The 23,822-nt window shown below is 63.2% G+C and overlaps 2 protein-coding genes across 5 annotated transcripts; one reads left to right on the forward strand and one right to left on the reverse strand.

Annotated features, from left to right (window-relative positions):
- The first annotated feature begins 194 nt into the window (after positions 1 to 194).
- On the forward strand, positions 195 to 10,805 carry C17H14orf180 (chromosome 17 C14orf180 homolog). Of its 4 annotated transcripts, none has more exons than XM_043434273.1 (6): positions 195 to 520; positions 1,723 to 1,963; positions 6,383 to 6,509; positions 6,850 to 6,976; positions 8,527 to 8,562; positions 8,960 to 10,805. In XM_043434273.1, exons 3-6 carry the CDS (start codon positions 6,399 to 6,401, stop codon positions 9,163 to 9,165), a joined length of 480 nt encoding a protein of 159 aa, XP_043290208.1. In that variant the 5' UTR covers positions 195 to 520; positions 1,723 to 1,963; positions 6,383 to 6,398; the 3' UTR covers positions 9,166 to 10,805. The 4 variants fall into 4 exon arrangements, with proteins under 4 accessions (XP_043290208.1, XP_043290209.1, XP_043290206.1 ...); XM_043434274.1 differs by having other exon boundaries at positions 196 to 520; positions 1,723 to 2,003; positions 10,387 to 10,805; XM_043434271.1 differs by having other exon boundaries at positions 203 to 520; positions 1,723 to 2,003.
- On the reverse strand, positions 10,742 to 22,433 carry TMEM179 (transmembrane protein 179). The gene is made up of 4 exons (XM_043434269.1): positions 21,998 to 22,433; positions 15,978 to 16,115; positions 14,290 to 14,368; positions 10,742 to 12,938 (listed from the first exon to the last, which is right to left on the reverse strand). Exons 1-4 carry the CDS (start codon positions 22,300 to 22,302, stop codon positions 12,759 to 12,761), a joined length of 702 nt encoding a protein of 233 aa, XP_043290204.1. The 5' UTR covers positions 22,303 to 22,433; the 3' UTR covers positions 10,742 to 12,758.
- Between the last annotated feature and the right edge of the window lie 1,389 nt (positions 22,434 to 23,822).

A 23,822-nucleotide genomic window follows, 5' to 3' on the forward strand; every position in this document is an offset into this window, starting at 1 on the left:
GCCTCTGATGCTGCCCTTGGGTTTTCCAAGAACTGCTTGTCTCCAGAACCGGCCCGGGAGGACACATGCAGGCCTGGAGGGCAGCGAGAGGGCGCTGACCCCTCGTCTTGTCTGCAGGCCCGGCCTGTGCTCTCAGGGCCTGGGAAACGGCCACCCCCTCCCCGCTCTGGGGCCAGCGGCCTGTCCTCGGGGTCGCTGCTATTTCTGCCAAAGAGGAGAGTAATTATAGCTCAGCCTTTGCCAGCTGACAGAGCTCTGCAGCCCGGCAGAGGGGCCTGGGGCGGGGACGTAGATTGGCCGGAGATCGGCCCCGCGAGCAGGCGGGCAGCAGCTCCAGACCGGAGCCAGGGTAGGCCGGGCAGGCGTGGCCCCGCTACCTGAGCGTCCCAGCGCCCACCTCTCCAGGGCACAGGAGCGGCGCCGCCACCAAGACTGGGCCAGGACCGTGCTGGACGACTCCCGCTGGGGCAGCCACGGAGGCCGGTCCACACCGCCCCTCGCAGAGCCGGGCAGGAGCCAGGTGAGAGCCGCTCCGGGGAGCAGGGGATGCTCATTCCCCAGTTAGGAGTGAGGCTCAGGGCGGAGAGGCCCCAAGACAGATGCAGGCGGGGATCCTGCTGCGGGCGGGCGGGCAGGCAGAGCGCACACTGGGGGCCCGCCCTGGGGCTGGGGGCCGCCCGTCTCCTCCTCCAGGGCTGTGGGGCTGCAGTGGGCACAGCCCCGGGTGAGCCAGGCGCCCGTGACGCCAGGAGCCCTGGCCCCTCTGGACCTGGTGCTTGGTCTGCCCAGCGGGGGTGGCGAGTGCCCCTGGTGCTCTGAGCGCCTCCCCAGGGCCCAGGCCTGAGCTAAGGGCCCCCCCGGCCCTCCATCCATGCTCCTGCCTGAGGCCAGGCCGTGCGTGGGCAAAGCCGCCCACACCCCGGGTCAGGCCTTCCGAGGTGCAGGACGGCTCCGGGCATTCGGCAGGGACCGTGGCCTGGATGGCGGGGTGGGACCCTGACCCCTGCCAGCCCTCCGCAGAGGGCCTCGGGGGACTTGCTGAGGCCCGAGCTTGGAGTGAACAGACATGTTCCTGGGGTCACTGGAGCCCAGGCCACAGCTTTCAGGTGTCCCCACGGCTCTTTTCTGAGCTGACTCAACCAGAGGGAGTCCCCATCCCGCCCACCGTGTGCCTGGGGAGCTTAGGACACAGCACTTATTTGGCGCCTGCTGTGTGCAGGCACCATGGAGGCGTTCGCTCTCCAGCCTGACGGCACTCTGGACAGTGGGCAGAACCCAGGGGTGGACTCGGGGTGAATGTGGCCAGGGTCTGGACGGGGGTCCACGGGCCCCATCACCTGGGGCGTTCGAGGCCAAGGTTGGCTGCCCCCTGCCTGGGGCACACAGACGTCACCAGGGCCTGCTGCTGCCCCACATCCTAAATGCACCCCAGAGATGTGCAGGCTGAGTGTCCCAGTGTGGAGGGGCCTCAGGGACCCCCGGCCAGCTCCCACTCCCCGACTCCCTGCTCTGAGCAGGGCCAGAGGCAGCAGGCAGCCCCAGTGAGTGAGGCCAGCCCGGGGCTCCCCGGAGTCCTCCCCCAGCTCAATTTGGAAACGGTGCTACCTGGGGAGCTGCCAGGCTGAGAGCTGCCAGGGCCTCTGGCTGGCCGGCCTCCCTACTCCCACCCGCCCGCGGCGAGCCGGCGCGGGGGCGTCCACAGCCTTCTGTCTCCTTCCCCAGCTCGGAAAAGGCAGAGCCCGTGGGGTCAGGCCCCTGAATTCAGCCCGCCGCTCTGGGCGGGGGTCAAACGCCACCAGGCCACCGGCCCCACAGCGACAGCCTCCTCCAGCAGGGCCATTCAGAGGGCCGCTGAAGCCGCAGCCCCATAGTGTAAGAGAAGCTTCTCGGCCGCCCGTGAGCGGTCCCGGCTCCGGTTCCCTCTCTGCCAGAGGCTCTGCTCACCACTGGACTGTGGGCGCAGGTGGGCAAGCTCGCCCGGGGCGCAGCAGCCAGGGGCCCAGGTGAGCCAGGCAGCAGGCGTGAGAGCGTGCATGTAAGCAAGTGTGGAGACATGTGTGTGATGCCTGTGTGCTGTATGTTACGTGCATTTGTGTGGTGTACATGTGTGTGTGTACATGTGTACAGATGGGTATGGTGTGTGTGGTACATGTGAGTGTGTCTGAGTGTCTGTGTGTGTGGTATGTATGGTGTGTGAGTACATAGGGGTGTGTGTATGTGTGTGTGATGTGTGTTGTGTGTGTGTGTGCTGTGTATGTGTGTGAGTGTCTAGGTATGTGTATAGTGTACATGTGTGTGGTGTGTATGTGAGTTGTGTGGTGTGTGTACGTGTACATAGTGTGTGAGTGTGTATGTATGTGTGTGTATGTACATGTGTGTGGTATGTGTGTGAGTTGTGTGGTGTATGTACATGTACATTGTGTGTGGGTGTGTAGGTGTGCATATGTGTACATGTGTGTGGTGCATACGTGAATTGTGTGGTGTGTGTACATGTACATAGTATGTGAGTGTGTAGGTGTGTGTGTACGTGTGTGTGTACATGTGTGTGGTGTGGTGTGAGTTGTGTGGTGTGTGTACATGTACATAGTGTGTGAATGTAGGTGTATGTGTCCATGTGTGTTGTGTGTACGTGTACAGAGTGTGTGAGTGTGTATGTATGTGTGTATGTGTACATGTGTGGTGTGTATATGAGTTGTGTGATGTGTGTACATGTACATAGTATGTGAGTGTGTAGGTGTGTTTGTGTACATGTGTGTTGTGTGTACATGTGTGTGGTGTGTACATACGTGGTGTGTGTGTGAGTTGTGTGGTGTGTATACGTGTACAGGTGTGTGTGTACATGTGTGTGGTGTGTGTGTGAGTTGTGTGGTGTGTATATGTGTACGTAGTATGTGGGTGTAGGTATGTGTGCATGTGTGTGTACATGTGTGTGGTGTGTATACATGTATATAGTGTGTGAGTGTGTAGGGGTGTGTATGTGTACATGTGTGTGGTATGTACGTGAATTGTGTGCTGTGTGTACATGTACATAGTATGTGAGTGTGTAGGTGTGTGTGTATGTGTGTGGTGTGTGTGTGTGTGTGTACATGTGTGTGGTGTGGTGTGAGTTGTGTGGTGTGTGTACGTGTACACAGTGTGTGTGTAGGTGTGTGTGTGTAGGTGTGTACATGTGTGTGTACATGTGTGTGGTGTGGTGTGAGTTGTGTGTACTTGTACACAGTGTGTGAGTTGGGGGACACATGAGCTCAGCCTCCGGGGCGGGGTCCTGGCTGGCCTGGCTCTCCCTCCTCCGCCAGTGGGACGCCCCTGGCGGTGGTGTGCCGAGTAACAGGACAGCGGGAAGGCTGGCCGAGGCGCTGCCGGCTCGGGCTCAGGGCCCCTGAGGGCTACAGGACTCAGCCAGCTTGGCCTTCTCCTGAACCCAGGGCCCCGCGGGCAGCCGGGCACAGGGAGGCTTGGGGGGTGACGGAGCAGCGGTGGGGTCCGAGCTGAGGAAGGGCCCCCGATGAGGACAGAGGCCGACAGGCCGGGGGCAGGTGGGGGGTGGACACGGGGTGCGGACCGCCTGGCCTGCAGGAAGCAGCAGCCCAGTGGGGCCGGGGCAGATGTCAGGGGGTCGGGGCCCAGGGCTTGGCGTTGTCCGAGGCCTTGAACCAGGTGGGAGCTGGCCAGGCCAGCCCACCCTGCACCCCCGGAGGCTGGGGAGCAGGCAGGTGGGGGGACTGCTGTGGATACTGTTGCCAGCTCCTGAAGGCGTCAGGTCACAGTGAGGAGGGAGAGAGGGTGCTGGGCCAGACCCCACAGGCCATCGGGGGGCGGGGGTCCTGGGGGGCACAGCCCTGGCCAGACCCCTTCTCCTGGGAAGCAGGCAGAAGAGCCCCGCTTCACCCCCTCAGGGCCCCCAGGACTGGACCAGGAGCTCTGGGGGCACCCAGGGTGGGTCCCCAGCCCAGGGAAGGACAGGGTCCCCCCAAGGCAGTGGCCTAGCAGGCCGTGCCCGCCCTGACAGGGGGTGGGGGAGCGGGTGACACTCTGCAGGCCCAGAGCTATTTTCCACCCTTATCGCCCATCTGTCACAAGGCGGCCTCGGAGAAGGGCACTCATGTTACATGCCGTCCCTGCCGGAGGCCCCGAGGCCTGCCCGCCCCCACACAGGGCGCCCACACTGTCCACCCCGGGGCAGAGACGGGGCCTGCGTGCAGGCGGGCGGCAGGGTCCAGAGCAGCCTCACCCACTGGGCAGACCAGAGCCACGCCTTCCTCCAAGTTCCTGGGGGGAAACTAAGGCCCAGCCCCTTGAGTGAGGCCACTGAGCCTAAGAACGGTGGGGCCCAGCACTCAGGCCAGTCCTGGGGGCCGAGAGGCCCTGCTTCCTCTGGGGTGGACCCGGGGCACCCTTTAACAGAAGCTGGAGCCTGGGCGAGGCTGCGGGTGCGGCCGAAGGCCATCGGGAGCAAGAGAGGCCCGGGGCTCCTGAGAGATGGCAGGCAGGGGACCCCCGCGGGAAGCTCCCCATGCACATGGGCTCTGTGCTGGGCGCGTCCCACCCTCTCCCTGAGAGCTGACCCAGGCTGACGGCCGCGGGCACAGGCAGGTCCCGGTCACCCCTGCGCCCCGGCAGGAGCTGCGGAGGCATTTCCAGCTGAGGAACCGGAGGCTCCGAGAGGTTAAGGGGCTTGCCAAGGTCACACAAGGTCACAGGCAGCGCAGGACGGGGCTGAGTGGGGCTGCCCGCCCTGCAGGCTCAGAGCTGCCAGGGACACTCACCGCACTGCTCGTTCACAGCCAGTAGCGGGCACATGCACGTGTATAGGCACATTCACACACACACATGCGCCCTGGCACGTGTGTGCACGGACAGAAGGCACGTACCCCGACACTCATCCTTACACGGGCTCCACATACATGTGTGTGCTCACATGCACACGGTCCGTGAACGGTGCGTGAACACGGTCATGCACAGCTGTACACGCACTCTTGCCCAACACATGCAGGTACATCTGTGCACTCACATGCGCACACGTGCACTTACACATGTGCACACACATGTACCTCTATGGACATCCACACGTGCACACTCACAAAAGTGCTCACACGGGTGTGCACACATTCACATGTTGTCCCACCATCCCTGGCCTCGGGGCAGAGCCCTGGCTCCCCCAGGGCTGAGGCTGGGCCCCCAGGGTCTCCGTGAGAGCAGGCCTCCCTCCCCACCCCTCCACCCCTGTGACCCTATTTGCAATAAAAAGCCTGATGCTGAGATAGGAGAAAATTGCTCCTTTTTGAAATAACTGAATGGCCAGACTGTTATCTCCCAGATGGAGAGCGCCCTCCCCCAAACCAGGCCCCCCTGGCACTGCTTCCCGACCTGGCAGCTTCCACCTCACTCAGCCCCACCTCCACCCTTGGGGGCAGGGTCCTTGGAGGTTGGATGGAAGCCAGGACATCCCTCATAAAGCGCAAACATCTGCCCCCCCTAGAGAGGGAGCAGGAAGGCAGCCCAGGACCCCAGAGCAGGGCCCTGGCAGAGCCTGGGGCTGGGGATGGGAGGGGAGAAGCCACCACGCTCTTGTTATCCATGGGGACGGGGCAGAGAGGACTGGGTCACACCCCCCGGCGTCCACTTTGCTGCACAGGTTTAAGGCAGATCTGGGGCAACAGCTGCCTGGCTTCACCCGTGCAGGACTGGGGGAGGCCTCAAAAGTCAAGGACCCTTCAAAGGACGTGAAAGAAAATTCACACCAGACTGGCCGAGCCCAGAGGCTCCCAGAGGGGGCAGTACCACCTTACACCTAGTACATAAGCAATCTAAAAACCAGGGAGAGAAAGAGGGAGGGACAGAAAGACAGAGGGAAAGACGGAGAGTCTGGGCAGGCCTGAGGGGTGGGCCCAGCAGCTCCAGCCCCTGTGAACCCCAGAGAGCCTCTCCCAGCGCCCACAAAGCCCTGCCAAAGCCTAGCCCTGGACGCCAGCTTTCAGCCGGGAGCATCCCCAGGAAGGAAGCAGCAGTGATGTTTACTGAAGTCTTATCTGTGGCCTCAAAAAAACTGCAAGTGGCAACAGTAAAATGCAAACCTCCCGAATGTCCGCACTAACGAAGAAGCCTGCTCATAAATCACAGGGTCAGCCCTGCGGAATATTACGCAGCCATTAAAGCTGATGATTAAGAAGATGGGCAGCAGGCGAGGCCGCTGACCACGCGGTTCTGAGCAAGCAGGGTTCCTCCGCACCAGGGGCAGGTCGAAGGGAGGCCGTGTCTGCTTGTGGGCGCAGCTGAGGGGTGGGGGGATGCCAGCTCAGCTTCCTGGGAAGAATCTCTCCCTCTTTTATTTTATTCCTGCGCGTGTTCCCTGGGTAATAAATAATGTCTGTGCTTATCTCAGGACCATGTCCCAATAAATGAAGACTGCAGCGCATGCCTTGAGCCCTAACTCCCGGCCAGAGACGCAACATCAGACCAGAAAGAATGAGGAAGCGGCTCCAGGCTCGCCGATGCCCAGGGCGGCGAGGGTGAGGCAAGGCCCGGGGCGGGCGCTGGTCTTGGGGGTCCCAGGGCCTCGTGCACCTGGTCCAAAAGCTGGGCCTCCGCGGGAGGCGGGAAGGGGAAGCAGAGAGGGAGGGGGTCTCTGCCCTTTCCCTGAGCTGGGCTCAGCCCCAGGAACCCCAGGAGGGAGAGCGCTGTGTTGGGAGACCCAGTAGGCCTGGTCCCCCGCCCGCCCGGGGGTCCCCCTGCAGAAACCCAGAGGAGGCAGCAGGCACGCTGGCGAGGCTGCCTGTCTTCTCCAGCCTCCAGGAGGCCAGACGGGAGGGTCTCACTTCCGCTCGCTTCCCTCTACCTCCCACCCCCCAGGAGGGCAGAAAGGGCCCCGCCTCGATCCTGAGACGAAGCCCGCAGGAGCACTGCGGCCGTGGGGATGAGCCTCGGAGGCCCACGAGACACGTGCGGTTCCGAGAGCCCCTGGAGGTGGCCGTCCACTGTAAGAGGGGAGGCGAGCGGGCCGCGGCCGGGCGGGAGGGGGGCCATCGCCCGGGACCTCGTGGAGGGCCATCTGCAGGGACTGCAGTGACGGCCCTGTCCTCACAGTAAAACCCAGGCCCGTGGGCTCAGTCTTCCGAGTGACAGTCAGGAAGACAACAACCGACAGGAAAGCTAGAACCAGAGCCCCCCGGCCATCCCTGTCTCCTTGAGGAAAGGCCAGAGGGCAGGGCTCCCCACACCCACCCGCTCTTCCCTCCCGTGTCCCGAAGCTCCTCCCTGCCCCCCCGCCTTCAGTGCCCACCTCCCTGTCCCCCCCACTCCCGCCCGGCGCCCCGGATCCTCCCCCAGAGCCCGCTCCACACCCCTGCCCAGCTCACTCCTGCCCCAGCCCTGCCGTGGGCCAGAGCCCTGTATCAGCTAGCGATGCCTGGTGACGAATACTGCAGACTTAGCTGCTTCAGATCCCCCACGCTGATCATCTCGGCGGCCCTGTGGGTCAGGGTGCTGGGCACAGCCACACCAGCCCTCCCTCAGGGAGGTGGCCATGGGGGAGCCAGCCAGCGCCGGGCCTCACCCGGGGCCCAGGGCCCCAGTGCAAGCGCACGGGGCTATTACAGAACTCACATCCTCCAAGCGGTACCTCCAAGGGCAGCAGCAGAGCCACTCCCTGACCTCCAGCCCCTCTGCTCCGAGAGCTCATCTGATGGGGCCAGGCCCACCCGAGACCCCATCCCTTGACTCAGTCCCCTTGGGGATTCCAGTCAGAGCCGCGAGACCCTGGCCCCTCTGCCGTGTCCTGCTGGTGGAAGCACGTCACAGGCCCCCGCGCCCAACAGGGGGGACCACACAAAGGCAGGGATCTGGGGGGGATGGTGGGGGCATCTTAGATTCTGCCGCCACGGCCCCTGAGGACGGGGCTCCCTGAGTCCTGCCGAGCTGTGAATGCAGCTCGCCGCCCCGACACGCGTCAGCGTCTCCTGTGAAGGCTGGGGGTAACCAGCGGGAGAGGCCTCCAGCAGGGCCCACGCCCCGACCCTCAGCTGCCCCTCCCGCCCAGATCAGCCCCACACCCAGGAGCTCTCGACACCCGAACGCAGAGAACCTCAGACAAGGAGTCAGGACCCGGTCGGCACTGGCCTGGGGCTCCCAGTGAGCCAAGTAGGATGGACAGGTGGCCGGGCGTCCGGCTGCCCTCGCCCCAGGAGCCCTGCAGTCTCCACCTTTCCTGTCCCTGCAGACGCCACACCCCACCCTCCCCTGGGACCCCCAGGAAGCGCCCAGAATCTGGAAGCCGGAACCTGAAGCCTATGAGGCTGGGCGGGACCCTGGGGGTGCTGGCAGAGTGGCCAGCCAGGGGGTGGACCGCCCAGCTGGGTCAGGACCTGCGGGAGCTGGTCTCCATCGGCAAAGCGGGGAGCTCTGTCTGATCTGGTCCAACTCAGGGTCCTCAGGAGGGCGGGTGACGGGGGAAGCCTGGGGGCACCTGGCTGGTGGAGGGGGTAGGGGAGGCCCCTCCCCGCCCAAGCCCACTCTCACTCTCCTCCCCAGACATCGCCTGCAGGGAGCCCACCGCCGCTGCCAAGGGTAAGTTCAGAGCTCTCAACCCCCACCCCCAGAGGCCCCGCCCCACACCCTCCAGCACCCCCCACCCCCGCGGGGCCCCGCCCTCAGCTGGGGTCCCTGACGGATGCGGGTGGGCAGCAACCCCCCAGAGCTGCCCTCTGTCCCTCACTGACCCCCATGGGAGGGCGCAGGGCAGGGTGCCCGCAGCAGGCCCCCGTTGCAAGGAGCCCACTGGCCAGAGAGGGACAGGGAGACCCAGGCCCCCCGGGAACCTTGGGGGTCACTGAGGTGCCAGCCCCTGGGGGACCCCTGCAGTGTCCCCACCAGTCCCCGCAGGGAGGAGGGCACCCGCGGGGTCCCCGCCGGGGCCGGGGAGTCAGGCCTGCCAGCCAGGCTAACCTGCCCCCTCGGCCCCCAGCGCCCCGCCGACCCCGGCCCCGTGGTGGCTCCCTGCTCCTGCGGCTGACCGCCTGCATCCTGCTGGTGCTGGCGCTGGGCGTGTGCTGCGGCCAGGCCGGGCCTGTGGCCGGGGCCCTGGAGGGCCTGCGGGCCCGGCTCCTTGCTGCCCTCCTGCGCCTGCGGCTGGCGGCCCTGGCCTGCTGGCGCTGCCTGCTGCAGCTCTGACGGCAACGCCCGCCCCCCTGGCGCCCAGTGGCGTCCACTGGGAGTTCTTCTCCGAACAAGAATGTCACCACTGAAACCCAGGCACCCACTGGTTCCAGCCCGCAGGGCTACCCTTCAGGCGCCCCCTCACCCCAGCAGGAACCCTCGGTGACCTTGGGCTGGGCCTGAAGGCATCTGCATATAGCCCCTTCAGGCCGGAGGCACCCTCCCTCTTTCCAGGGCACCCATAGGAAGAAAGGAAACTGGGCTTTGCTGCTTGGGGGCCTGAAGCCCAGACCCCAAAACCCTGCTGGGAGAGGTGGCTCGGGGACATGCTATCGCCTACAGTCACGTGAGGGGGGGGCCTGGCACTCTGAGCTTATCTGCCACCAGCGCTGGGCCCCAGGCCTGGGGAGCCCCGCTTGTCCAGAGCATGCATGCCACCTGGCACCTCTGAGGCTGCCGGCCTGGGGGCAGCAGAGAGGGGACGGGGAGCGCTGAGCAGCAGGGTCGCCGCCCTCAGGACGCGGCCGTCTGGGCCTGGGTCCCGACGGCCCCACGTGGGCTGTGTGGAGCCCGGGAGCACCATGACCGTGTAGCCCATGCAGCCAGACCGAGGGGGCCCTGCGGAGACCGACCCGGGTCCTCTCAGACGCAGGGAGGGAGGGGGGCCTGAGCAAAGCAGAGAGGCCGCACCGGGGGAGAAGCCCCCACAGCCGAAGACGGGAGTCCGCACGCCACCTGGACTCCTGCCGTCTGCCCCCACGGGCTAGGTGGGGAGACGCCGGTCTTGTATTCAAACACTGCCGCCTCTTTCCTCCTGGAGACACTGGCCCCAAGGAGGGAAGTTGGGACCGATTTGCTGTGGATTCACTTTGGCAGCTGCTGCAGAGGTCGGGGTGCTGTGCGGGCCGGCACCCTGGGGCTGCAGGGGCCGGGGCACCTGTCTCCAGGGTCCCTTCGGGCTTCAGAACTCAGGGAGCCCTGAGCCGGGAGCCCAGCGGACAGAGGCCCGCCTCCGGGGGCAGCAGCCCTTGGGGACCCTCCAGCATCACAGCTGCCACCCTCACAGACGCCAGCCGTCCCCTGCGCCCACCCCACCCCCTGAAGAGGACGGGGCAGGCTAAGTGGCAGACCCGAGCCCACAGGTCTCAGCTCCCCCAGCCCTGAGCCCGTCGTGAGGGGAGCACCCGGCAGGGACCGGGCTCCCCGACACCCCTCCTCACGGCCCACTGCTCTCAGCTCAGGGCTTCTGCAAAGACCCGCTCAGCTCCGGAGGGTCCGCAAGACCTGGACCCCCGCTGCTTTTGGAAAAGTATCGCTCAAGGCACACCCAACAACCTGGAGAATCCTGAGACACGAAATTCGCCCTCACACCCGAGAAGCGGCGACGGGGAGCAGACAGAACAGAACCCACGAGGAGACACGCAGATGGTGACTGCAGCCGCGGGGGGCGGGGGCACTCCCAGTTCCCAGTAAGTCTGGGAAACTCCGGGAGCAAACACAGAAGGCAGTGTTTCCAGTCTTAAATTGAAAGCAGACAGAACAACAGAAACAAAGGCAAACTGATGGATAAAGAGATGCCTAACCATTCACATTAGAGGCTCAGGTATTTTTGTTTTTATTTTGACTTGAGAAATAAATACATTTGCGTTCAAGAACCTTCACTTTCAGTTAAGCTGGAGTAGAATTAAAATAGGACGTCCATTACCAAACAGCAATGGGGAGAAGCAGGCATTGAGGAAGCAATGGGGCAGACCCTCCTCAGGGGGCCCCAGGGCACAGCCGGCCCCTCCTGTCCAGCCTCAGGGGGCCTCCCTGGCCCACTGCTAGGCCACCGGCTCCTGTCCCAGGACCCCCTTCCCGAGGCCGGCTGTGCCTTTCCCGGGAGCCCCCAGGATGGGGAAGTCTGGGGATGCCAGTGCCTCTGGCCCGGGACAGCCTATGTATCAGTGACAGTTCCGCCCTGCAGGTGGCCCTGTAAGTGGACACAGGTCTCTGCTGGTCTCACCAAGGGGCTGCCCAGACCAGCTCCAGGCCATCCACAAGTGCCCAGGCTCACCCACACCCGCAGCAGAGCCTCCAGTCCAGAAACCCACATCCAGGGCCTGCTCCGCCCTCTAGGGCCCAGATGGCTGCTGCCTGCTGGGGGACAAGGCAGAGCCATCCCCTTCTGCGGAGAACAGAACAGGAGCTCTCAGGGGCCAGTGGACTGGGCAGGCAGACCCCCTTGGGGGCCTCAGGTTCTGTCAAAACCCTTCCCCAAGTACCCTGCTGCTCTGGCCAGAACCCCCCGCCAGGCCAGGGGCCTCTGTCACGTCCGCCCCGAGCCCCACTCCTGAAAGGTGCCAGCCGAGCACATCATGACAAGTGACCTGCACCTCCCTTCCCGGGCCCAGACTGCCTGCCACACGGGGCCCCTAGACACAGGCCCAGATCTGTGGCCCCTGGACGCCCCGGGCCCCTCCTTTTAGGGAGATCGAGCCACTGCAAATGAGCACGCAGGCCAGACCTGTCTCCTGAGCCGGGGGCCCTGAGGGGCGTCCACAGCCAGGCAGCCCCCAGGCGGCTCAGCACCAAATCCCGGGTCCTGGGTACCCCCCACCAGCTCCTCCGCCTGCCGCCACGGGACAGGACTGTGCCCTCGGGGCCCCCTGAGATGGGAAAGCGACCCCTCCTCTGGGGTACGGGGGGCCCTGGGGATGAGGGTGCACACAGCTGCCCGCTCTGATCTCCACCCACACACGCACGCTTGCACACACACTTGTGCACGGGCACACGCATGTGTATACAAAACACGTTCACAGACGCTCACACCTCGTCACGCAAGCTCATGTGCACACACGCACGCTCGCACACACTGACCACGTGCACTCACATCACACACACGTCCACACCCTCACACGCCTCACAGGCACACACACACCCGCGGTGGCACCGGGCCCCTCTCCCCTGCAAGACGGGTCACCCCCACACCCGTCTCCACCCCACAAGCACAGGCCCAGCCCACAGGGGGGCCCCTGGGGCCACCCCAAGTGAGGCCCCCAGGAAGCCCGCACCACCGCTGCGGCCTGACTCCAGACCCACCCACCACCCTCTGCTTTCCCAGGGGCTCTGGAGCCGGAGCAGAGGGGGACTCAGCCCCGGGGGGCGCCGGGGCGAGGGGCTCCTTCCCACACGCAGTGCTTGGCTCGCAGGGGGCGGGCTCCTCGTCCCCCGCACGCTTCAGAGAGCAGGTGACGGGAGACATGTGGCCACTGCTGGCCGCAGAAGCTGGCAGGAAGTCACACAGATGGCGTCCAGCCGAGGCCCGCAGGGGAGCGCGACCACAGCAAGCCCACTGGCCGGGGGCCTCCCCCAGGCTCACCCCCGGGACGGGCGGAGGCCCCTGCATGGAGCCTGGGGGAGGCTCCCCCGGCCCAGGGCTGAGGGCGGCCCCACTCCCGCAGGCTGCCAGGCCCGTTCGGGATGGGAACCGGGTGCCCGGGGAGGGGGTCGCTCAGCACGGCACACAGAGCCGAGAGGAGGCATGCGAGGCGTGGGGGCTGGGCAGAGCCAGGGCCGCGGCCCAGAGCAGCACGCGCCCCCAGCCCTGGCGAGGGGGCCGGCCGGGCCTAGATGACGGCGCTCTTCTCGTCCTGGAAGGCGGCGCGGGGGGCGGGCCGGGCCAGCAGCAGCTCCTTCTCGTGGACCAGGTTGTCCAGCAGGTCCTCCTGGCGGTAGTTGTGGTAGACTTTCAGGAAGGCCAAGATGGTGATGGCCAGCCAGGCCAGCCACGAGGCCCAGAGGCCAAACTGTAGGGGCGGAGAGCGCGTCAGGAGGCCAGCCAGGTCCAGGGGCACCCGCCTGCTGCCCAGGGCCAGAAAGGATGGGGGCGTCACCCCCAGCATCCGACAGCCTTCTTGGCCCCAAGCCATGCCCCTGCCTCGGGAACACTGCCCACCCTAACGTCCAGGGCCCAGGGCGGGGGGTGGGTACTGGGCTCCAAGGAGAGCTCGTTTCATCTGTAAGGGAGCCTCTTCTAATCGCTGGAACAAATTGACCTTTATCTGCTGTTTCCAAACAGTTGGAGGGGAAACAATTTAATCAGAACCAGGCTCCAGGCGCAATTAAACTGGCTCAGTGGAAGGTGTCTGTCATCACTCAGCCCACACCCTCCTTATCTAACCCAGACAAACTCGGGCAGGATCGCTTCCCACAAAATTTACATGAAGGTGTCTCCGGCAGGCTCAGCTCATCTCAGCTGGACCCACCGATGTCCAGCCCCCCAGCCCCCACCCCAGAGGGCACCTCACTATGGAAAGAATCCTCAGGCCGGCCACTGGCCAGTGCAGAACCAGAAGTGGACCTTGAGGCTGGCGGGACCTGCCCAGAGCCGAAAGAACCCGCCTGCCCAGGCACCCCGCCATCCCTGCCATCAGGGTCTTCGTCAGGGTCAGGCGCAGATTTTGAGGGACAGACCCTCTCTGACCACATGTCCTAACACACTTGTGTCCAGCAGACGGGGTCCCTAGACTGGCCCATGGTCTCCTGGAGGGAAGGGGATGAACCTGATCCAAGGGCAGGACTGGCAGAGCAGCGTCTCCCCAACAGTGGCTGGGGGCTCCTCCAAATGCGAAGGCCCCCTCCAGATCCCCTCCAGAGACCCCCTCCCTCGGACCCTGCCCCGGCTGCTTCACTGGGGACTCACCGTGGGCCCTCAAGCATCTGTCTGAGGGCCCACGTGGCACCAGAATCAGGATCCAGACTCCTGCCCCAGCCTGCAGGCTCAGATGAGCAGCACAGAGCCACCCCTCACCCGCCAGGCCTCCCGCTTCTGCCCTTAGTTCAGGCTGTTCCCTCCTCCCAGGATGCCCCACACCCCACCCCTCCCCACCCGCACAAAAATGCTCTGCCTCCGAGATCCAGCCCTCCTACAGGAAGCCTTCCTGACTGCTCCCCCAGCACTGTGCTCACTGTGTCTCCTCTGCCATGACAGCATCCTTAACCAAGAGTCTGTTTCCTCCTGGATGTGGGGGAGTGGGGGCGGGGCTGGGCGGCAGGGCTGTGCACTCAGTGAATGATCAGCAGTGAGTGGTCCCCTCCCTGCTACCCGGGAAGCCCCGCCCACCCGAGCAGCCCCGCCCACCCGGCCACCCCGCCTACCTGGGCAATCGCAAACTGATCATAGAAGGCAGAGTTGTCCACGTTCAGCTCCAAGTCGATGCCCTGGAGCTCTTCACAGCTAAAACGGCAAGACGCGGGGGTGGACGGTGACCGCTGGGGGTACCAAGCCGGGGGGCAGCAGAGCATCACCCCCAGATGGCGAGGCGCTGTCCCCAAGGTGGGGCAGACAGGGCCCATCCGTGGGGCAGGGACCCTGCAGATCTGACCCCATCTGGCCCTGGACGGTGGGGGCTACCAGCCCCGGCCATCACTCCCCTGAAGCCCCCGGCCCTGGCCCCCATGGCCACATGGCACTGCAGGGCCAGGGGCTGCAGAAGCAGGGGTGTGGGCTGCAGCTTCTGACCCCTCAGTCCCCAGACTGAGCTGCACGGCAGCCCTGCTCGAGTTTCCTGGGCATCCAGGGGGCACCCCTCTAACCACCTGGGGCTGGCAGCACAGGCCAGCAAACCCAGCAGCAACCAGCAGGACACCGTGCAGTCCTAGGGACCTCCACAAACTCCTTGTCTGCGGACAGGCTGGGCCGGGCTGGGCCTCCGAAGCCTGGAGTGGATGAGGCCTGGGCTCAGGGACCTGTAGCCTCTCAAACGTCAGGACACATTAATGGGAGCCTGGTGCCCAGAGAGAGGGAGGCCCAGAGGCCCAGGCACGCCCCAGAAGGAGTTGGGGGATGAGGCTGAAGGGCTGGAAATGGAGTTCATGAGGGTAAAGAAACTCTGGGTGCCTTTCCAGAGGAGCCCAAGGCCATACCCAGCGGCCTGCCCACGCTCTGAGGGCTCGGGATGGGGGGCAGGGGGTGGTGAGCAGTCAAGTGTCTGGGGGCTCAGTGGGGAGAGCCCACGCAGCTCAGCATGGGCAAGACCCCCACACTCAGAAGGGCTCGCCTGCTGTGGACCCTGAGGGGGTCACCCACCCAGGGTGTGCAAACCATCCTCTGTTGTGCGCCCCAGGCTTCTGCAGAGGCAACAGGGACCCCCAGGGTGAAGGGGCAAGGTAGCAGGTAGGTGCCCCCACCCCTGCCTCTCACTTCAGCTCTTTCGTTATTTGTATGTTCAAGTTCCAGATCAGATTTTTCTTAGAGAAAGAATCTGGAGCCTCTGGAAGAGGTGAGGTCCCTGCCTTTCCAGAGTCCTGGAAAGTGGATACTTTCCTGGATACTGGATACTGGATACTGCCCTGAGGGCCAGGCAGGGGGCAGCCCCAGGCCAGGGTCCGGCAGTCACCATGCTCCACCTGGGGCTGCCCCCAAGCCAGAGACGGCCCCTCACTCAGGGTCCAGAGCTTCCTTCCCGGCCCGGGGCCTCTGTCCCCAACCCCCTCTGACCAGAAACTCCCAGTCCTGCCCCTCGGCACCCCGCTCACTTCATCTTCATCTTCTTCCTAGGACCTGGAGCCCACCCTGTGGGGTCCCATCCTCTGACCATGTGCTGGCTTTGATGGGGAAGCTGGAACCTCTGACCTCCAGGACCTCCACCCCCAGGGTCCTTGGGGAACCTGCTCTGACGTGAAGCTGTGGCAGGCTCCCTGAATTGGGAAGGGAGTGCAGACCAGCGGCGGGGCTAGCCAGAGGTGCGCAGGCCGCAGGGGGCACCATGGGGGCACCACGGGGGCACGGGGGGGCTCTTGCAGGAAGAGGCTGGTGGGGAGTCGGGGCGGGGCCCGGGGCATACCTGTGGGGCACGGAGCCCTTCTCGGTGATGGCGTCACACCACATGGTGAAGCCCACGCTCACGATGGTGCTGGCGATGAAGACCAGGAAGACCACGAAGGCGCTGACCAGCAGGTTCAGGAAGGCGTAGAGAAAGGAGCTGCAGCGAGGGCAGGCAGGGCGGTCATCATGCCTGCCTGGCGCCCCAGGGGCCCTGCAGGGCCAGGCGGCGGGGTAGGGCAGCCCCCGGCCCTCAGGTTCCCAGCTGGGCTGTGGGCCCCAGAGGACGGGGTGGGGCCGAGCAGCATCCCTGCCCTTCCCAGAGCGTCCGTCATCCCACAGCCCCGCTGCCCAGCCCATCCTCCCAAAGCCCAGGAGTGGGGACCATCTTATAGCAGAGACGGGGCCTCTGTTTAAATGCAAGTCCACCTTGTTCCAAAGCATCAAGGCCAGCACGCACACTGGCAGGCCAGACCGCCTTTCCCGGCGGCTCACCCTCGCGGGCACCCACCAAGGCCGCTTACCCGCACGGCCATCAGCGCGGCTGACCGGCGCCTACACTGGGGGCCACGTGACCCTGCTCTGATTTCCCCACTGGAACCTGAAAGGCCAAGGGGTGACCAGGGCAGGCACCTGGGGGACCTGGGGGGCAGGGCTGAGGGGGCGGAGCTCACTCAGGGCGAGACTGCACTGCCGGGGAGCGGGGGAGCCAGGGCCTCTCCAGGATCCACATGGGCAGGTCCCCACCGGGATGCTTTCAGACGGCTCCAGTATTTGCCCTCCCATGGGGCACGCGAGGGGGCATGGTAGGAATAACCACCCTCCAGACTCTCCAAGCCACTCACGGGCATCCTGTCTTCTCCAAACCACCCCCTGGAGACCCAGAGCCCTGCAGGAGAGCAGGTGGCCCAGCTGAGGCTGCAGGGGGCGGGGGGACAGGGCTGTCCCACCGAGAAGGGCCAGGCAGCAGAGGGAACTCCCTCAGGGGGACAGCAGCCCGGCCCCACCTCCCACCTGCCGCAGGTTTCGCGTGAACATCACTGCTTTCAGGACATCAAATCTGAGCAGAATGATTGGCCAAATATGGCTTCACAGAGAACATTCATCAAACAAGGTATCGTCTGGGACCTCAGCCAAGAAAACATCAAAGTTACTGTCCCCGCACGCGGTGACTGTTGGCTGAGGCCAAGGGGTGTTGGACACGATCCATCCATCGTCCACCCCCGCAATCTGTACTGAATCCCACAAGCCCGGGAGGGCTCCTTGCCCTCTGTGCGGACAGACACCTTCAGGGAGCCCTGGACAGCGGGCCTGAGACACAGCCGGCCCGTCAGAAAGCTGCCCCTTCCCACCTCTGAGGGTGACTTACAACAGTCTCTGAGAGACAAAGCCCCAGACACTCCAGCCGCATTCCTGTAAAAGGGGCACAGTTTGGGGGTCTCCATCCCACAAGACGGGCTTCCCTTATGTCTCAGCTGGTAAAGAATCCGCCTGCAATGCAGGAGACACGGGTTCGATCCCTGGGCTGGGAAGACCCCCTGGAGAAGGGAACGGCTACCCACTCCAGGATCCTGGCCTGGAGAATTCCATGGACTTTATAGTCCATGGGGTCACAAAGACTTGGATATGAGTGAGCAACCTTCACTTTCATCCCACGAGACAGGGCAGGGCCCGTGCTGGGGTCCCGCCGGCTGACAGCCGCCTCTGACTCTTCCCTCACTTCCTGCCAGTTTCCTCGGCATCTGCCCCAGGCTTCACAGACTTTTGGAGAATCGGGTGTGTGGGAGCCTCACCCGGCCCTCCAGAGCTCCCAGTACAGGAATGGGAGCCTGGCACTCACGGGGTTAACTCTGCCTTCCTCCTGCCACCTCCCAGGGCGCCCAGCCTGGATGTGCCGTCTCCATGGTGACAGCTATCCTGGGAAGCCCTGGGAGCAATGTGCAGGCTGAGGGACGCGTGTGGGCAGGCAGATGGGTTGTGTTAACCCAGCACTCCCCAGCCGTCAATCACACACCACGGCCACCTGGACGCGCAAGGCTGCCCCAGGCCCCCGGGCCTGAGACTCACCCTCAGCTCAGCCAGAGGCCTGACATGGCGATGCCCCAGGAAGACACAGGTGCCACGGATCCACGGACCCCTCCCTCCAGGCAGCAACCAGGGTGACTCCCCCTGTACAAAAGCAGCCTCCGCCCCTGACCCTTCACACCCCCCGGGCACAAGTCAGGGGCGCCCACTTTGCAGACACAGTCTGCACGAGGAGGGAGCTGGCACCACGGACACCGTGTCGAGACCATGAGCTTAAGACCCAACCGTGAGTCCCTCACACAGAGCAAAGCGTAGGATTCCACCCTCAGTCTTGGTGGGCGTCCTTGGTGGTCTCTGAGGCTGGTCTCTTAAGAGATTAAGGTGCACGCTAAACCCTAAGCAGGTAGGACCTTCTGAAAGCCTGAGTCTGACCAGGGCAGTGGGTCCTCTGTGTGCTGGACTCCAGGGGCCACCAATGCCCCTGAGAGCCTTGTCCACCACACGGCTCTCTCTACTGCCCCTCCCAGCCTCCTGGCTCTCCCTGACCCACCCCAGACCTGCTCCCCTGGTCTGGACAGCTTGACCAGCTGTGCCAGAACTGGCTGCCCGCAGCTGACCATTATGCCCATGGCAGGTCCAGACCTGGCTGACCCAGCGATCCCAGAGGGCTGACCCCTTGGCCAGACCGCGAATCTGCAAAGGCAACTGGGCCCGTGAGTGGCTGTGAAGCAGCAAACCTCAGGATGCAGCAATCTTTCTGTCCTTCATTCAACAATCACTACTTTGGTGACTCCTGGGCACCATGCCCGATGCTCAGCCCTGAGCACACAGAGGTGAGCAAGGCGTGTGCCCACCTTGGGTACAGCCAGCCCAGGGTCCCCTCGGATGGACAGCCATGACCTGGGCATCCACAAGAGCTTTGACCAGGTCCTGCAACCAGAACTAATGGAAGAATGACAGATGGCATCACAGCTGACCGACTGCCAACAGGGTCCTGGGATGGACAGGGTGGGGCAGGGGGACACAGCTGGACAAGCACGTGGCCGTAATTCCTGAGGGCCGAGAAGGACATTCCGCAACAGATGTGCCTGGAGAAGAGAAGGCTGGCTCAGCCTTGGCCGCCGTGGTGGAGGCCACTGGTGGCAGGACAGGTGAGCCCCTGGAACTGATGCAAAGCGACAGAGGACCCAACATGTTCCTCCAACCAGGACAAATCAGTGGAGCAGAGGCTCCCTCTGTCCTCGGGGGGCGGGTGCAAGGAAGGAGCGCGGGAGGCACGTACTCTCCCAAGCCTCAGTTTTCTGTCTTTAAAACAGGGATGGTAAAAATTCTAAAAAAGAAAAAGAAGGGATATATGCGTATGACTGATTCAGTTCCCTGGTGGTTCAGACGGTAAAGAATCTGCCTGCAATTTAGGAGACCCAGATTCAATCCCTGGGTGGGGAAGATCCCCTGGAGAAGGAAATGGCAACCCACTCTAGGATTCTTGCCTGGAGAATTCCATGGACAGAGGAACCTGGTGGGCTACAGTCCATGGGGTCCCAAAGAGCCAGACGTGACTAAGCAACCTTCACATATGTATACATGATTCACTTTGCTGGGTAGCAGAAACTAACACACCATTGTAAAGAAACTATACTCCCAGAAAAAATAATTTGAAAAAAGAATGGGGATGCTGATGGTTTCACAGAGCTGATGGACACCTTCTATGAGACGATGAAGGATAGAAGCTGACCCCGGTTCCTGCCCAGCTTATGTGAAGTGGGCGGCGTGCATGACCAGGACTCCTTTCTTGCAGGCTCTGGGCTCTCTGCACCCTGCCTGCTCCCAGCCTCTGGGGTGGATGTGTGTGTGTGTGTGTGTGTGTGTGTGTGTGTGTGTGTGTGAGTTGCTCAGTCATGTCCGACTCTTTTGCAACCCCATGGACTACAGCCCGCCAGGCTCCTCTGTCCATGGAATCCTCCAGGCAAGAATACTGGAGTGGGTTGCCATGCCCTTCTCCACCAGCCTCTGGTGGTCCCTCTGAAATCTCACATCTCTCAGAGCCACAGGGGCTGAGCACCACCTAGAGAGCCACTTAAGTGTCCTCAGCAAGTAGGCGCTGAACACCCTGAGGCCACTTATCTTGTCGAAATGAGCAGGAACCATGGGCGTGAGCTGATGGTCAAGCCACGGCCCCCACCTGGCCAGTGCCCACTGCCCTCAGCTTCGCAGACTGAAGGGACCTCTGCCTGCCCCACCTGCTGGCCACCCGTCCTCTTCCTCAGACCCCGTCTCGTAATCAGAGTTCTTCCAGCCCTGACCTGGACCAGAGATGCTGACCGCCGACACCGCGCTTGGCAACACGGGTGCAGGTGAGGCCTCACATGTCTCCTCAGGACACAGCTGTCGTGAAGCTTGAGGGAGGGATGAGCGGGGCAGGTGCCCTGCAGGACTGACCTGGGCTCACCCCACAGAGCCCCCACCCTGCAGCACACAGAGAGCACCCCCCCACAGCTGACCCGTGCCTTCTGCAGACCCCAGAACCTGAGTCCACTGGGTTGAACCACATCCTCTACACCGGCCCACGTCGGCACTGCAGTATCTGAGTGAGACCTCCCTGGGAAGTAGGGTCTTTGTGGGCATCACTAAGCTCCAGATCTCAGGATGAGGTCATCCTGGATTTAGGGTGGGCCCTAGGTCCCGTGACTCGGGTCCTCCTGAGAAGAAGGAAACAGACAGAGAAGAGGCCCCGTGGAGACTGGAGTCACAAAGGCCCAAACCAAGGGACATCAGGGTGGCAGGCGGCCACCGGGAGCCCGGAAGAGGCCTGGAAAGGATTCTCTTCCCAGACGGAACCAACTCTGCCAACTCCTCAGTTTTGGGCTTTTGGCCTCCAGGACTGTGGGAGAATAAATCGTTTTAAGCCCCCAGTTTGCGGTGCTTTGTTACAGCAGCCCCAGAAGCTCATGCACATGGGTTGCTGGGATTTCACACCTTCCCGGGTTGGGATCCCCCAGCCTCACTGGTCCCTTTCCTCTTCAGCTTGCAGCCTCCCATTATCTCTCCACCCCTCTCTCCACCCCAAAGCCAAAACTGAGAGCTCTCAGGGGCCTCTGCTTATCTCCTACCTCCCCCCAAAAGAAGTGAAAAGCCACTCAGAACTGCCAGAAGATGATGGATGGGGTGAGTGGGGCAGAGTTTGGGAGAAGGCTTGGACTTCCACCTGGACATGAGGGCTGGCAACAGGTAGGATCGGCCTGTGCAGGAGCTCTGGCCACTCCAGGGTGCGGCGATCCACGGCCTGGGCGTGGGGGGCCCACAGCGGGTCCCATGGGGTGGAGGCCCAGGGGGTGTGACCGCTGAGGACCCCACCCCAGGGAGCCACATCATCCTCTCTCACAGAATCGAGCCAAGACAGGAAAAGGTGAAGAGGAAGACGGAGGCCAGGAGGAAGGGAGGCAAACGGGGACCTCACACGCCAGCCGCTCCCTCCCCACATCCCCCAGCCAAGGTGTGAGTGTCGGCGGGGAGCCTCGAGGGGCTTTCCTCCAGCTTCCCTCATCCACCGCCTCCCTTCGCAGGAAGATGGGGACGCGGGGAGGGTCCCCTGTTAGTCTGGTGGGCCTTCTGCCTGCCCGTTCTTCCCCATCCACCCAACTCGACGGGGAGCTGTCCGCGGTGCTGACGGGTGTGGGCCCCGCAGAGCCAGCGAGGGAGGCCCAAGTCTGCTCAGAGATGACGATGCAACATTTGCGCCCCGGGGACGTGGATGGTGACGCGCACTTGTCCAGAGAAGCACTGGCCTTGTACGGAGACGGCCATGGCCCCTGGGTTCTGCGTGGAGACAAAGGGCAGTTTCCCTGGAAGTGATGAGCCACGCCTGATACTTCAAGGCCTCTGGAACCATGGGGAGATGGAGGGGCTCGCACTCCTCCTGGGGGAGCGGTGGGCACACACGGGCCGCCGTGCCAGGGGTGTGGGCTGCGTCTGTCGGTGAAAGGCAGCCTTGAGACCCCCCCCCCCACCACCACTTACCCCTCGTGTCCCTTGCAGAGGAAGAAGAGCGTGCGCCAGGCGTGAGCGGCGGCGAGCAGCAGGGAAAGCAGGCTGGCGAGCAGGCTGAAGCGGCAGGCGGCCGGCGGCCCCCACTCCTGCACGGTGAAGCGCTCGCGCTCCTGCACCGTCAGGTTGGCGCTCAGCCACATGCCCTCGGTGAAGAGCAGGCAGCGGCCGCGGAAGTCGTGGCCGTTCTCAGACAGCGGCACCACCACCACGAAGCTGAACAGAAAGGCCAGGAAGTAGCAGACGCACTGCGCGAAGAGGAAATTGTTGAGCGCCATGCCGAGGCCGGCGGGCCGAGGAAGCGGCCGGAGGACACGGCGAGGCCGGCTGGGGACGCGGGGAGAGGGGCGCCGGCCGGGAGCCGGGGCCGCCTGAGTCTCCCGGCGCCGCGCGCAGGCCCGGCCGGAGCCGCGCGGGAGGCTGCGCAGTGGCTGCGCCGGCGGGTCCTGCGCGCCCCGCCCGGGACGCGTGCGCAGCGGCCGAGCGCCGGCCGCGCCTGTGGTCAGCACCGCGGACAGCTGCCGGCGGGAAGGCCGCAAGCGGGACCGCGGGTGTGCGAGAACCAGGGAACCCGGGCACCGACGCGGAAGCGGAACGAAAACCAGGAAGCAGGAGGACCGCTATGTCGGCTTACGGAGAGCCGACTCTGGGACCAGGAGTTACATGTGGGGGCTTCACATGGAACGGTTCCCTAGTTCCCAGCACCCACATCAGCGTTAAGGGGCGAAGGCCGGGAGAGAGGCACTCAGAGGGACGCAGGGAGGGGTGGGAATGAGGTTTGCGGTCCAGGCTGCAACAACTCTTTTGGGGGGGGGGGGGGTGTCCGGGCTTGCAGGAAGTGTGGGGGAAATGAGACAGAGAGAGGAGAAGCTGGGGTCATGAGAACGACACAGAGGTCATCCACGGAGCCGGGAGCCGGGAGCCAGGAGCGGGTCTGTGAGCTGCTTTGCTTCTCCACCACAGCCCCCTCGCAAGGGCCATCTCTCACATGGCCTGACAAGCAGAGCTCCGCGCTGGTGCTGGTGAGATAAACAATGGATGCCCCAGCACCTCATTAAGACAGCCTTTGCTGAGATGGAATCTGCTGGTGCATTAATTAATAGAATTAACGCCTTTTCTAGTTCCTTTTGAGACCGAGGCACGTTTAGTCCAATTCCCAGAGCAGAGAAAGCCTCCTCCTAAAAGAAACTGCCAAGTGGTTTAAAATTACATCAGCGTTTTTGTTGCAAGCATGAAAAAATCATTTTGTTTTATTGCCAAAGTAATATAGGCTCATTTTAAAAGTCAAGCCACATAGAAACGTATAAAATAAGAAGACAGTGTCTCCTTCTTGTCCTCCCACCCCACCCCCACCCTGCCACACTACCAGGATGACCAGTCTTCACAGTCCGGCTTCTGCTTTTCTGGGCACACTGCTAAGCACATAAGCACACATGACCACAATTTACACATATGCTTTATACTATACACACCATTCTGCAGGTTGATTCTTTAATTCAGCAATATGTCATGGACATTATTCCCTGCCCACACATAGAGATTTACTTCATTCTTCTTAATAACTGTGTAACAGTCGATAATTATGATGATTCCACAATTTGCATAACTGTTCCTCTTTGGGTAACTGATTAATGCTTTTCGTTTTTGCTATTTCAAATACTGTTGAGTGAGTTTCCTTGTGCACATAGGCTTGTGCACTGCTACAAGTATTTCCTAGAAGAGAAATTATTAGAAGAGGAATTGCTGGGTCATGGGTTTGCGTGTTTTGAGGGTTGGCAGAAATTAGCAAACTGCTCTC

The sequence above is a fragment of the Cervus canadensis genome, chromosome 17, assembly GCF_019320065.1.
Source record: "Cervus canadensis isolate Bull #8, Minnesota chromosome 17, ASM1932006v1, whole genome shotgun sequence".
Taxonomy (NCBI): Eukaryota; Metazoa; Chordata; class Mammalia; order Artiodactyla; family Cervidae; genus Cervus; species Cervus canadensis.

What these genes read in the sequence shown, in the direction of transcription:
- C17H14orf180 (XM_043434273.1), top strand. Translation starts at nt 6,399, where the DNA reads ATGAAGACTGCAGCGCATGCCTTGAGCCCTAACTCCCGGCCAGAGACG. An exon ending in CGATGCCCAGGGCGGCGAGG is followed by an intron (nt 6,510 to 6,849) that starts GTGAGGCAAGGC and finishes CCCACCCCCCAG; the next exon opens with GAGGGCAGAAAGGGCCCCGC. An exon ending in GCCCACCGCCGCTGCCAAGG is followed by an intron (nt 8,563 to 8,959) that starts GTAAGTTCAGAG and finishes CTCGGCCCCCAG; the next exon opens with CGCCCCGCCGACCCCGGCCC.
- TMEM179 (XM_043434269.1), bottom strand. Translation starts at nt 22,302, where the DNA reads ATGGCGCTCAACAATTTCCTCTTCGCGCAGTGCGTCTGCTACTTCCTG. An exon ending in CTCTGCAAGGGACACGAGGG is followed by an intron (nt 16,116 to 21,997) that starts GTAAGTGGTGGT and finishes CCCTCGCTGCAG; the next exon opens with CTCCTTTCTCTACGCCTTCC. An exon ending in AAGGGCTCCGTGCCCCACAG is followed by an intron (nt 14,369 to 15,977) that starts GTATGCCCCGGG and finishes TTGCCGTTTTAG; the next exon opens with CTGTGAAGAGCTCCAGGGCA.